This window comes from Notolabrus celidotus, chromosome 2, assembly GCF_009762535.1.
Source record: "Notolabrus celidotus isolate fNotCel1 chromosome 2, fNotCel1.pri, whole genome shotgun sequence".
Taxonomy (NCBI): Eukaryota; Metazoa; Chordata; class Actinopteri; order Labriformes; family Labridae; genus Notolabrus; species Notolabrus celidotus.
Genome location: NC_048273.1, coordinates 29,252,170 through 29,266,616, shown reverse-complemented (window position 1 = coordinate 29,266,616; position 14,447 = coordinate 29,252,170). Strand labels below are relative to the sequence as shown.

At 40.4% G+C, this 14,447-nt stretch overlaps 1 protein-coding gene across 1 annotated transcript in view; it reads left to right on the top strand.

Annotated features, from left to right (window-relative positions):
* The first annotated feature begins 1,501 nt into the window (after positions 1 to 1,501).
* LOC117808189 (ephrin type-B receptor 1-like) overlaps positions 1,502 to 14,447 on the top strand; it is a 132,849-nt gene continuing 119,903 nt past the window's right edge. The window contains exon 1 of the mRNA XM_034677764.1: positions 1,502 to 1,772. Within this exon, the coding sequence (XP_034533655.1) occupies positions 1,679 to 1,772 (94 nt within the window). The 5' untranslated portion in view covers positions 1,502 to 1,678. The remainder of the gene's footprint in view (positions 1,773 to 14,447) is intronic.

The window sequence follows — 14,447 nt, the reverse complement described above, 5'->3', positions numbered from 1 at the left end:
CAACAAGGTAGAGAACTTATATGTAGTAATTTTCAATACTTAGTCACTGTGTAGAGGGAGGTGCCAGAAAAGACAATTCACAGCAATCGACAAGATAGATAGGGTAAATACATGCTACTCTTTGTGTTTGCACAGTGTCTCCATGCCACCCCTGTGCCCAGTTTGGCCACCCCATTCACAAAAGTCTGGCTACACCCCTGTTTCTTTTTATAAAGCATAATATCATTCTATAACTTATGGTCTCATTCAGAGTAAAGCTTTAGGGTGTGCTTTAGGGTACTTGTGATTGACATGTTGCTACCACTGCGGCCTGTCAGCCGAATATAGACCAAACTCTGTTGTCCAAATATGGTCACTCTTTGTCCAAAAAATCTTAGATGGTGACAGTGAAATACCAACACTTGAGGGCTTCAAAATCCTAATAACGGTGGCTACAACACACTGAATTTGCTGACTGCTTTTAAGATGTCTACGTTTAAATCAGCATCCAAACTATATCTGATTTATATTGGTGCATCACTAATGTGGTGCTTTGCGCTTTTGTTGTATCTGAGTCAAGAGTCAAGATCTCCAGAAAATTGTATTGCCAAGTGAGGTTGCACACACAAGGAATTTGACGTGGTGAATGGAACACTGGTACTTCACAAAAAGACAGTAAGGACACAAGACAGTAAGGACAATAAATATATAAACCTAAACACAAATCCAAAAATTCTAAATAAAAATAAAAATACCATCTGTACAAAGAAAGGTATAGCAGTACTTTTAAAGACATGAAATTTGTTAAATTAGCCTAAGCCAGAGTGCACATATAGTAGATGAATATGATAAAAAGACATGCTATGGAATAATTTACAATATTGCACATGGATATTGGAGGTATTGCACCGGAAATCAGAATAGTGCACCTGACATGTATGTGAAATATCACAGGAGTCTTTAGTGATTTACAGTGTGATTGTTCATGAGGGATATGGCCTGAGGGAAGAAGCTGCTCCGGTGCTGGGATGTTCTGGTACTCAAAGTTGTAAAAGATAAATTATCTTTCCAAAATCCTCAATAAGTCTTGAACTGGCCTGTTTTCTTTCTGTATTTAGTCCTGGTTTAACATTAGAAGACACTGTGTCATTATAACCAGTTGCACATGTTATTATTGCACCATGCTAAAAACTCTGGAAGAAGTCCATCACTTCCTTTTAATCCCACATTAACACCATGAGACACGAGTCCCTAACACCTGTTTTTCCCCTTGAAGCGAACAGATAAACATCAGCCTTCCTCTAATTATCCCTTTAGTTGCTGTACTGTAGTCTGACCGCTGGGTGTCGCTGTCTCCTCACACAGCCAGCAGCACACAAGTCTGGGCGGGGGGAGACCTGGACCCATTGGGCATTCAGCTTGGGTCAGGCAGAAAAAGGACGGGTGATTGGTTTACGATTCGCTATCCTCGCCCCTGATTGGACAGAAAGGTGTGAACGAGAAGTGGCTGAGCAGAGCTGAGATTCACCAGCTTCAGTCCCCGCTGACTCTGCCGGTGCTGCACTGCAAACACACACATCACACACACACACACACACATACACAAACACGCACACACTTTGAGGGCTGAGATGTGACTGTTCACCAGAGGAATACTGCGTGTTTCTGTGGGATTTTTTCTCTTCTCGTCAGCCGGATAATGGGAGAGGACAGGCGGGGAGACATGTGGACCATGCCGGGCGCTGTGGCTGCGGTGCTCCTGTGTGTGGTGACTTGGGTCAGCGCTGTGGAAGGTAAGGTGTGCAGGACGGTTCCTCACTGTGCAGATGGTGCAGGGTGAGGAGGAATTAATGTATGCACTAACTGTGATTAAAGCTGCGCTGTCTGCGGTTTTATTACAACACTTATTACCCCCTGTAAAGGAGACGTACAGCTCAGCTCTGTCTGTAAAGCTTCTCAAACTGCAAAACGTAGCTTTTTATTGCTTCAGGATTTATCTCAGGAAGTTGAGGAGGGTGTTTTTGGGGTTAAATCTGAGGCTGTCAGGTAGCAGGGGGATTTTTGGACAGTGCAGGAATTTGTGCTTCATTGGCTGTGATGGATCTCACTGGACATAAAAAGACAACATGCATATATCCTGTTCCTGCGTTTGTTTTACTGTAATGCAAACATTGTAACAGAAATACACCTTTGATTAATAACAATTTTGTTAAGTGGATACAATTAGAGGCTGGAGTTGATTGCGCATTTATGACCTTGTTGCACTTTATGGTAAGTTATCCTTTACGACTGATTTTTTTTATAAAGAGCAGTTATGTTACCCTGCCTCTTTGGAGGTTGGAGAGCTCCATGCATGTGTCACACATGTTTGAAACATAAGAAATGGAGTAAAAATATAACCTGGAAGTGACAAATGCAAATGCTTTTGCACATTTTCAATATCAGCCCAAACATTCTTGCTGTAAAAATTCCCCTCTTCTGAATCTTGCAAATACTTCCAAAATACCAGAACAACTGAACAACCTTTACTCCAATTCCTTATTGTAAAACTGATCATAATTGTATCATATTAGAGGCTTCAATTAGGTTTACACTGATCTGAGTCTCATTGCACTAAAAGGTAAGTAGGGCTTCACTGTAATCTAAAACATCTCTGTGTTTCTCCCTCCTGTTTGAGCTCCAATAAATCATGCTGCTGCTCACCAGAAGCATAATTAAAGCTCACAGGTGCACAGTTACTCTGCGTCTCTCCTACCTCCTCCCAAACAGCACCTCCTGCTCCTCCTGCTGTTTACCCCGCGAAGCGTCATCCGCCCCTGCCCCATCCCAAACGCCACCTTGTGCCCCCTCTTTCTGCACCTCCTGTTTCCTCTTCTCAAGCATCTCCCTCTGCCTCTGCTCCTCTCAAAGCTTCATTCCTACACCAGCTGCTCCTCCTTCTGCGTTCTGCTATTCCTCCTTCTCCTCCCCGAGCATCACCTGCTGCTTCTCCCCCCTTTGGATCCTCACCAAACAAAACCCCCTGCATCTTTTACAAGTGATGCTTCTGCTGCTTCCCCTTTTCTTCCACCCTGTGTTGATGCCTTCTCTTCTTTCACGTCTCCTCCTGCTCCTCCTGTTGCTCCTACCCATGAATCACTCTGCTCCTGCTCTTTAACTACCTCCTCTTTTAAAAGAACCCCTGCTGCTGTCTCTTGTTATTGACCATGACGCCTTGCTTGCTTATTTTACTCCTTTTCCGTTATTACTTCCCTGGCTTCCCCATTACACCTCCCTTTCCTGCTCCTTCACAAGAATTAATCCATGTTCTTCCTCAGTTGTACCTCCTACTGCTCCTCTTTATGATCTCTTAATGTTGGCACTCCTCCTAATGAATCACCTGCTGGTAATCCCTCCAAAGTCAAGCACTGTGCTCCTGTTATGATGAAGACAAGTCTTCATCGTAACGTGCGTGCTTCTGGTGCTCCTTCCTGCTTTCATTTTCTCCTCCATCTTCATCCTGCTTACTCTACTTCTCCTCCTTGAGCATCCCTTACTGCTTCTCCCACAATTCTCTGAGTAGCTCCTCATGACAGTACACAACCTCAGTCACCCCTGACTCCTCTACCAATATCACCTCCTGCTGCTCTTCTTAAGTTCTCCTTTTATTTATTACTTCCTCCTACCTCTTCATCGCTATTGTTCCTCCTCCAAAGCTTTCTTAATCTTGCTCCTGCTCTGAATCTCCAAAAATCTCCTTGCCCAGGCAAGTGTCATTAATCTCACAAGTCCTCCCCATGAACCCCATTTTTATCACCTCCTTGTGCTTCTGTTTATCATCCGATTGATCCTGTGATTATCTCTTACAAAGCAGATCCTTTCAGCATGTCTTCCACAGCATACCCCGCAGTTATTCCTGCTCCAAAAACATCCACTCCTTGCTCCTTCTCCCAAGGCATCATGCACTTTTCTACCTCTACTACTCCCCAAGTATCACACCTTGCTCTTCCACATTTATCACCTCCCTTTGCTCCTCTTCTTCATCTCCATCTCTACCATTTTAACTCCTCAAAATGCCATACCATTGTTCCTATTCCCCATAATCTCCTCGTCTTCATCCTCACCTCCTGGATCTCGCTTTGCTCCTCCTAAAGATTCTCCTCTCATTCCCTTACATACACCACCTCCTTCCTCTCCTCTTCATCATCTCTTTGTGATGCTACTCCCTTAAGTTTTACACCTAGTGATCCTGAGAGTTTTTCTTCTGAAGCGTCACCTGTCATTGCTTCTGCTCCACAAACATCTCCTCCGTGGTCTTCCTCTCCAAATGCATCATCCTCCTTTTGTTCCCTCCCAAGATTTACTTCACTTTCAGCTCCACCTGCTGATCTTTCATATTCTGCTCCTGCTGCATCCTTTTCTTCCACTTCTTCTCCTTAAACATCATCATTCCTCCCTTTGACCCTCCCACAGAAAGCACCTCCTCATGCTCCTCTTTACCTCCTCTAAATGAGAATACTTCCATCTGTTGCTGCCTCAGTATTGTTGCATCCTTCTTTATCTTCCTCAAGCATCACCTACCTTTCCTCCCTCAGCTTTTCCACCTGCTGCTGTTTCTTACTCTGCACCTCCTTTTCCCTACCATCACTCCAACTCCCTCTCTTGGTACCCATTCAACCTCCTTTCTGTTCTTCTCCTCTTCAAATATCTCCCACTGCCCCAATTTTCTCCTTCATCTTTTTTTAACCCTGTTCAAGCAAGACACCCCCCTCTCCAGCTTGCGTCTCTCCTCCCCTGCAGCATCCTCTTTCTGCCTCTCCTCCTATGTCCTCTACAGCGTCTCCTCCTGCTCCTCCTGCTGCTGCTGCTGATTCTTCTGTCCCTTATGGAAGCGCTAGATTAGTCTGCTGCTGTGTTTTAATGGTGCGCGTAATGACGGGCTCTGTAGTGAGTCTCCCCCATTATGAGACATGTAAATGTGTTGAAGGGCAGGTCTATTTTTGATTAAACAGAGCGCAGTGTATGTGTGTGTGAGTCTGTGTGTGTGGGAGACAGAGAGGTAGGAGGTGAGCATAGGAGAGACAAACAGGTACAGTGTGGGTGGTGGGTTGTTTTGTGGTCACGGTGGTCTTTTCATGGTAAGTAGCTGCTTAATGAACTGAAATACAAGCTGATCTGAGTCTGCTGGTATAAAACACATGCTCTGCTGACACAGATGCTGCTGTTGACTCTGCTCTATGTTCACTTTGTAACTTATACTTTTTTATTCAAAGCCAACTGATAGAAACACTGCTGATGTATTATTGGTTGATTTCAGCTGCAGCAGATAAGACAGAGTAGAACTTAATTTAAGCCAAAGGAAATTGTAGAGCCAGATTGCTACAAAATTACCGTACAGTAGGATTAGAGTAAAACACAGGGTATTACATATAAATGTAATATATTATATCAAGTGTCTGAGGGCTTAATGTATTGAAACAGTGACTACTAAAGCAACAACAAAAGATAAAGATAAGTCAGCTGAGCAGAGAAATAAGTGTTGGCAATGCCATTAGTATTGGCTGTGATAAAAGAGGTCATTAAAAATGAATATTTCAACAGACCTTGAATGTTATGCTAAAATTGAAATAAAAAATAGGTGTACATAATAATGATGAAAAGTAATCTTTGCTGGTTAAGTTAAGTTCTATGAAAGTGTTAGTAGAAGTAACATCGCACATCATATTAATAAGTATGATGGAATAATAATTTTGCACATTTCCACTTAAATTGAAGGTGTTATTTCACAAAGTAAAAAACATAATATAGCCTGATACTGGACAATATTATTATTATACAAATTGGAAAGGTAATAGTGCACATGTCCCTTTAAATGGAAACTATCATTGCACATTATGCAGAATATTAGAAAACTCAATAATTGACAGTAATATTGCACATGATACTAAACGCCATATTATACCAATGAACACAAAACAATGATATTGATCATTAAAGTAAAGGTACCATTACATCTTGTATTTATAAGTTTAATGTATCAGTAATATTGCACATGTATTCTGAAATTGAAGGTATACTGTGTATGATAAAAAAAACATACTAAAACCTCCCATGGACAGTTATATTGCACATGATATGAAAGGTGATATTGCACATGAAAATAAATGCAATAATTGGCTGTAATACTGCACATAACAGGAAACGTCATATTGCACATGACAATGTACATGTTTATGAAAACTTCCCGAACAGATTTTAATAAATAGGAATACAAAAATTACCAAAATGTGTTTAAAATTAAGATATAACAATACATTCTTCATAACAGACTGGGTAATCTGTAATCCCAAATTTATTATAATAAGTTTGGGATTACAGATTACATTATATATTATTATATATATTATACATTATTATGTTATATATAACATCAAAAACTAGGAAACAATTGGCTATATTTTCGCACTCACAAGCTATTTGTTATTGTTAAGACAACATATATGTAGTTGTAAGTGTAGTTTGAAATAAGATTAGCCATTCTCTCTGGGATTAGTGAAAGGCTGTGGATGTAGTAGTGTTGCCAAGATCCTTGAAAAGTTAGCTCTAAAAAAAGTATATAGAACACATCATTTTGGCCGTAACTGTTTCCTGTCATCTGTGCAGCCTGAAATTGCTGCACTAATACTTTGACCTTACATCCCCTCAGGTTTCACAGCTTTCACAGAGACCAAATTGCAGCACAGTAATCCAGCATTTGACCCTGTAATTTTGAAAGTCAATACAAACCCTGACCCAGCGGATATTGTTTGGTGTAAGTGCTACATATCCCACAAACAAGCCTGTGGGAGGGGTGGCAAAGTCATCTGTGTGCGAACCAAACGCCCCGTCAGCAGCAGCTCCAGCAGCAGCATGCTGTCAGTGAAACTGCTGATTTGTGTCAGTGTTGAGTGTTGACTTTTGACTTCTTCATGCAAGAGTTGCTGCTGTCATTGGAGCCTAATTTAGAAAACACTGGTTTGCCCTTCTGCTGTCTACATGCAAAATGTCTGCATATGATTACCATGCACATATTATTTCTGCTCCTACACAGAAACTATTTCTGTCCGATTCCCCGGAGGAGCTCGAGCGCATACATGCCGTGCCCCATCTGTCATCTGGTGGGAATGTTAAAGGTTAAACATCACAGATCCTGCTTTAGATGCTGGTATTAACATGACATGCTGTAATTTGCGACTTTGTTCAGCGTGTTTTTGTGCAACAAATGATGAACAAATGATCCACTTGAGGAAATGTATCACACACTTATTCTGAAGAGATGAGCAGATGACACGCTGCTCTACCACACGCACACATACATATACGCATGCTGTACCCTGCTCCATGCTCTCTCTGTGAGCTCATGTTTTAAAGATGCGGTTTCTATATTCATCTGGTGACAGGTTATCAATGTGACAGACAGATAGTTGAACTGGGGAAAGTAGCAGCATGGAGGAGGAGTTTTTTCACCCAAGTCTTGAGGCTTTTACACCATTGTTTCCCAGTCTATTTCTCCTCAGGGCTTTCTTTCAGAATAAAATATTTATCTCCATATAAAATTGAATTGTTTCAGAATAAATTTGGTTTGCTCCCTCCTTAAGGTACTTGGAACCTGTGGGGATATTTACCTTTTGCAGTGAGACTCAGAGTCCTGGGTTTTTTGGGGCTGTATTTCCCACAGTGAAATGGGCATCAAGAGGCAATTTCAGATCAGTCAGCCTCCGTACCCACAGGCTATCAGACTTCAATATCACAGTTTTCAGTTCTTCAGAAAGTCATCCCCAGCACAACACGCTCAATGTTTACTGAGATGTGATTAATAAATTCTGTTGGTGTGAAAATATATCCTTATCTATGAATTTAACACCTTGCCTGTGAATTTTCGCACAACTCCACAACCTTTTTCCTATATCAGTGATGAGTCATGCCGGTTGCTGGGGGGGTTCTCAATGCAGACTTTTGGAAGCATTTTTCAAACAAATGTTTGGGTCACAAAGTACTCTCTGCAAATCACATGCCAAGATGTAAATGTGTGACGGCCTCTGACTGCTCAAAAAGCACACCATATTCAAACCTTTTTTATTCAGAGCTGTACCGAAGGAAACAGGAGTCCTGTCAATGCATAGACCAGACTATAAAATATTCAAGCTGTTTGGGTTGGCTAGCTCTGTCTGGCTCTGTCTTATTCATTTTTAATTGTTCCACAATTTAACAGTTCCAAAGGTTGAAAATGAAACATCTTCTGACCTTGTTTTAGCTTGACTTAGTCCAACTGGAGTCCGACTCTAGACATAAGTCCACAGTCCTGGCTAAAGCAAAAGCATAAACACATACCTTATGGGGCATTTTGACCTTGTATGTGCTGCATTCACTGTAAACCTTTGGCCATTTAAATGGCAGAAGAACAAAAAGTGAACAAAATATCTACATATTATCACTGTACCAAGTCAATAATGGAAACAAAATAGCCTAATATAATGGTGAAGATTATAAAAACTCCCAGGGCTGCAGACTAACTTTTTGCATTGGTTGCACTGGTGCACCTAACTTTTGTTTTAAGTGCACCATCACAAAATGTAGGTGCACCCAAATATTTTATTGCGTCGCCTTTAACACCATAAAGTCACCTTTTTATCACTCTCCATAACTTTCATATAATGAGAATGATTTTTAAACAAATATAAGGTGTCAAGAAATGCTCTTTATTTGATGCGCAATTATGTATAAAAAGAAAATGTTGTATACAACATTAAATTTGATTATCATTTCTGATTCCTCAGAGGACCTGATCCAGTGGCGGAGCCACACATTTTTGACTTGGGTGGCCAAACTGCGGCACTGACTGTTGAAGGGTTGGCCAGGCATGGAAAACATTAGGGGCTTACCCCAAATCTAGGAGGGTTACTTCCAATAATCACATCTACTTTAGCTTTAAAAAAAAAAAAAAAAAAAATTTAACAAATGTTACATTTTTTGTAGATTTCTAACGTTAACATAAAAAATCTAACTCGACAGTGTGTCAACATTTAAATCTGCTGAACTGAACTCTTTAAGGACTCAAAATGAAGATGATTGTCCAAAGTCAAAGCATCAACAAAAACAATATTCAAATCCACAGAAACTACTGTCTCTGCAGCTCGCTGAAACGCAATAGCTGATTTGAATATAAGTAATGCCTCTGACATGGCAAATAGCCAATCATATTTAAGAATTTTAGTGTGGCCAATTAATTTTCAGAGGTGGCCAGGGCCACCACTGGCCACCCCTGGCTCTGCCACTAATCATTACTGCCTGCCGCTGAAATGCAGCCGGGAGAGGGGCCACTTTCTGTTTCTTTTGTCGGGCTTGGCATCTGACCAGGGACCGAGGGCTCCGTGTCTTGGTTGGATGGAATCTCAGGAGTGGGGATGGATAGACTGGCAGGAGCAGGGCTGGTTGTAACAGTAGGGTCTGTTTTCTTAATGAAAAAACTTTCAATATTTCCACCTCTCTTCATTTTCCCTAGTTTCACCGCGTTCTTCTTCCATTTCAGTAAGGCTGCTTTGGCGTTCAGGTCTCTCACAATTTTAAAACGCACACAACTCGGAGCAGTGAAGGGGACCACAGCCAATCAGAGGCAAAGACACGCCCGAGCTCTGTCTCTTATTGGTTTAGACCACAATATGATCCTACTATGAATGTGAGTTCGGTCTCAGGAGAGCACAGAGATGATGGCTTGAGAAAGAAATCTATGTTTTCACCCGGGCAGCGTCAGGTGCACCAGTGCGACCTAGAAAAAATTTTAGTCGCACTCTTAAAAATTTTGACCAAATTGGTCACACTCTGGAGCCCTGACTCCCCTTATACAGTTTATACCATTAAAGAGACCAAGATATGTTTTGTACCCGGCTGCTAACATGATTATTTCTGCTGAATATAAACTCTGATGAGGACTCCATGGTTTTTGGAGCCAGCCTCAAGTGGACACTTGAGGAATAGCAGGTTTTTTTTTTTCTAACTTTGCACTGACTTTATCATTCAGAGTCTGCAGTTTGGTAGCACGATACACACACAGGGTGTAAAATGAACACCCGCCAAGCGCCAATGCCGGGTAAAGAATTGGTTTGGCTTGTAAAACAAAAACACACAACTGCCAGTGGCCGGTGAAAAATATTTTTGGAGGTCACTATCCAATGGCAGATGAGGTAAAAAGTAAATTTTACGCCCTGCTTGTGCACCTTCCCATTCTCAGTCCAACATATAAGGCCTGTGTCCATTAATGTCAATCTTTTTTTTTCTATACAAAACCAAAGCGCTCACCGTCCTAAGCCCATAAACAAAAGAGCAGGGGAGGGGCACCTTCTGATATCAGCTTTGTCAGCTTTGCCACCCTCAATTTTACAAGGTCAAATTTCCAGGTCTATAGCTGCTGCTCATGCTACAACATGATTTCTTTCAACTGTTTTAACATTTTCTTTGTAAAATGCCATCAAATGAAGGAAATAAGAAACAGAGCATTAAAGCAAACATAAAAGTCACTACTAAGTGAAAGGGAAGTGTTGTAGGACAACTTTAGTTACTTAGCACCAGTAGATAATAGTAAACAGCCCTCTGAAATCAAGGCAAGAGGGCAGCCTAAAAAAGGGCGTTAATGGACACAGGCCCTTAGTGTTGTTTTTGGCTCATTTATGCTTGCTTTATAAAAGGTAGTACATTTAAAACCATATATTCATCATAACACACATACTCAGACACGTCCTTTGTGTTGGGATGGACATTAATCAATGGATCCACTGGAGCATTATGCACTCTAACAAAACGGGTCTTGCACCATCTTACACTTCTCCATCACTGCTGTTTGACTGACTTTCAGTTCCCATCACATCTCTGCCCAGCTGTTCTGTTGTAGCTGTCTGTCCTTGCCTGGGTGAGGAGACACCATATATATGTTTATACTTCCTAGCTAACTCACACAATCTTTCCTCAAGTAGTTCCACCATTTTCCAAACTATTTTTCTTTGTTGTGTTTTGCTGGTCTGGCTTTTACTCTGGGCTACACTGCCCAACATTCCCCCTGTGATACCCAATGGTAATGCAACATTTGGTATGTGTCCTTAAGCTAAAATACAGAGATATGGACGATATGAATGCAGAGTATGTGTTTGATTAATATTTGGTTAAGTAATTTTTTCCTTATTGTGTCATTCACATTTCCCTGTAGTGTTGTGTGCTGCATATTTTTTTAATTATATTCTGTGGCCCGTGTATTTAGTCTTTGTCTTACCTGTTTTCAGAGCTCCCGATTTCCTAGTATGGTGTCCTTTCAAACCATTTTCCTTTAAGTTTGGTCTGCTTTTTTCGTGGCATTTTGGCAATTTTCTTGCTCGCTCCACAAGGACTCCATTAAACCTGGAAGCTTTTCTCTGGTTTTCATTTTTGTTAATTAAATTTGTGAAAATGTCTGCCTTTGGGTTCTCCCCCTTTGTGTTGATGCTGCTACTTAAAATATCTTTGAAAATAAGGAAAGAGCAGTGACAGTGAGTTAAATAGCGATACAAACCGGAAACCTGAAACCCGAAAGGCGCTCAAATTCTCTGTTAAACTGTGGAAAATGCAGGTCTGTGATAATTTGGTTCATCATCATCGTTTCAGCTTGAAGCTCAACGTGTCATAGGTGTTCAAAATGCGGGAGGCAGAAAATGTGAATAATGGTGCAAGACAAGTGGTGCCTGCTGTTTACAGCCGTCTAAGTGAATGTACCATTCATATCAACAGCAGTCAATCAACATCCCAACCACCTTCATTACAAGCATGTACCTACAATCACAATTTCTCCTCCACAGCTGCCACTGCTGACATGTTTAAAAGCATTAATTGATTTTAGTTGCAGAGTACAGCAGAGAGCATGCAAATTATAAAACACTTCACCTCGCAAGCTCCTCAGGTTATTTGCATAACAAACCGGTCTAAATAGATTATATTTGGCTGATATAGAACTATAATTGATACCGTTTGAGAAAAGAGCTGTGGTGGGCATAAAAGAAATAAAAGAATCTTTTGTTTCACCTTAAATTCCCCCCTTCCTTACACTCTGGTCCATTATTCTGTCACTTCAACTAATTTGCAGCTCAAAGAGTCACATCAATACAGCACTGTTAGACAGATGTCAGTGGCATGCTATTTAGGTCCTTCTGTCCTCTCCTTTTCAGCATGCAAGGTAAGCAATAGCATCAATTACCCTTTGTTTCAAGAAGGTAACACTCTAGACTCCACCGATAACATACACCATAATGTATCTTGACCTTAGGCCTCTTAAGACTTCATTCCTCGTCTTGCATGCATTTAGGCTTTTAAATGCAAATCAGGCATAAAGAGAAGCAGTGATTGTTCTTAGTAGCCATAATTTTCCTGTAGTGATGGCTTAGCAGCAGCATTATTCTGCCTCAGAAACATGTCATGTTTCCATTCAGCTGTCAAGAGAATTTTAAGTGACTTTTTGAAATGTAATTATAAAAGGAAATGCAAATCAGGCACAATTACATCAAAGGTTTGAAGCAGAAAGCAGGTTGTTTCTATACACTGTGTGCATGTCTATAATCTGCCTATACATGATGGAGAACGAGAAGAGGTGGTGGACTGGAAACAAATGTTGTCACCTTATCCTGCATCCACTGCAGAACGTGTTGTGCTTGTTGTTGCCTCTGTCACTCATGCTTTAGCAGATTTGGTGAATTGCAAAAACAGCCTTTTCTTCTTCTTTGTTTTGTTCTGGCACTTCTTAAAAGGCTTTGAGGTTCATTATTGCCCCGTTCTTTTGTTGTATTGAGATCAGAAACCTGGACCTTTTTTGTTGTTGTACTTTGTCCCATTTGACACACTGTAGTTCAGCCACTGCAGTGTCTTCCTGCTTCTTGCTTTCACCATGGAAGAAAATGATGCCACCACTGTGCTTTTGAACGGCAGATTTCACTCTGAAAAACTCCCAGAGGGCTCAATGGGCGAGTCAAAAGTAATATGCACCTGGTGCCAAAAGGGGATTATAACATCATAGAAGCACTTCAGCTTGAGCTACCACCTACGATCTAAGCATACAGGTGCTGCTAAATGGACTGATGTCAGCAGGCAACAGCAACACAAAAGCCGAATCACCAAAGACCTGTGGATCAAGCACTTTTTAGTAGCCTCTACATCAGGGGTGTCCAAAGTACGGCCCGGGGGCCAATTGCGGCCCAAGGTCCATTTAATTATGGCCCCAAGCTTCCATCTTAAAATTTGTTATTATAGCAAAGAAATTAATCACAAACTGAATCATCTGTACATTTGCAGTTTCTTTAAAACGCACAAACAAAACTAAAGTCAATCCAGAAATGTCTCAAAAAGCTTCATACGGACTACTTTTATAAATTCAAAGCTCTGGGTATTCTGCAGGAATATAATTAGGAGGAAACACAAGAACTCTTAAAGTTGACAGGTTTTTTCAAATTAATGTTTTTATGATGATGTGAAAATGTTCTTGATGAACAATAAAAGTTCAGTGGACACAAGACAAGATCAAAATTATGAAATTGTGCAGAAAAGGCAAAATTTGGTGCAAAAAAAATAGTTCAGAATGCAGTACAAGAATTATTTAGTTCTTAAATTGTTGTCTGCTGGTCAGAAAAGTCTTAAAAACAACATGACCAAGAAGTGTGATGAAATCCAGATCGTGATCCTGTAATAGGAAAATAACGAGACAATATTTTTCCCCACATTGCCCAACCCGAATGAAAAACATTCTACAGAAGAAGATAAAGTTTGCTAATGTTTAAGTGGCTTGTGGAGAACTGAGGACTTCCTAGTTACTGATTTATTGAGAAAAAAATGTAAAATAATTGTTATTAAATAGAGATTTCATATATAACTTGTATGATTCCTAAGTCACCTAAGTCTCAGTAGGAGCCACTGGCCCTGAAGTATTCTGACAACATCAAATGTGGCCCTCTTTGAAAAAAGTTTGGACACCACTGCTCTATATAATGGTGCAGCATTTATTTGATTCTGCATTTATTTGATTTCATTGCTTTCATTTGGTTCCTAAATCAAGACACTGGGAAGAATGCTTTCAATTGTTGTGTGGACTTAAAAACCTTTTTGAAATGCAAAATAACAGAGTTTTAAACATGATTAAAAATGGATGAATTGCAATGAACCATTGAATTCATCAATTAATCCCCATTTAAAAAAATTAAACAGCATTATTTTATCAGAAGTAGGGTTGCAAAGGGGTGGAAATTGCCAATATATTTCCAGAAATGTTCTGGTAAATTTCCATGGGAAGTTAAGCTGGGGAAATTGGAAATATTCCAAATTGGAAACTTTCCATGGGAATGTTGTTAATTATGGGAATTTATAGGAATTTATGAGAATTAACTGGGAATTGAGGTTAATTTAATGGAAAGGTATCATATCCAAGCATAAATATTTGTTTTGTTATA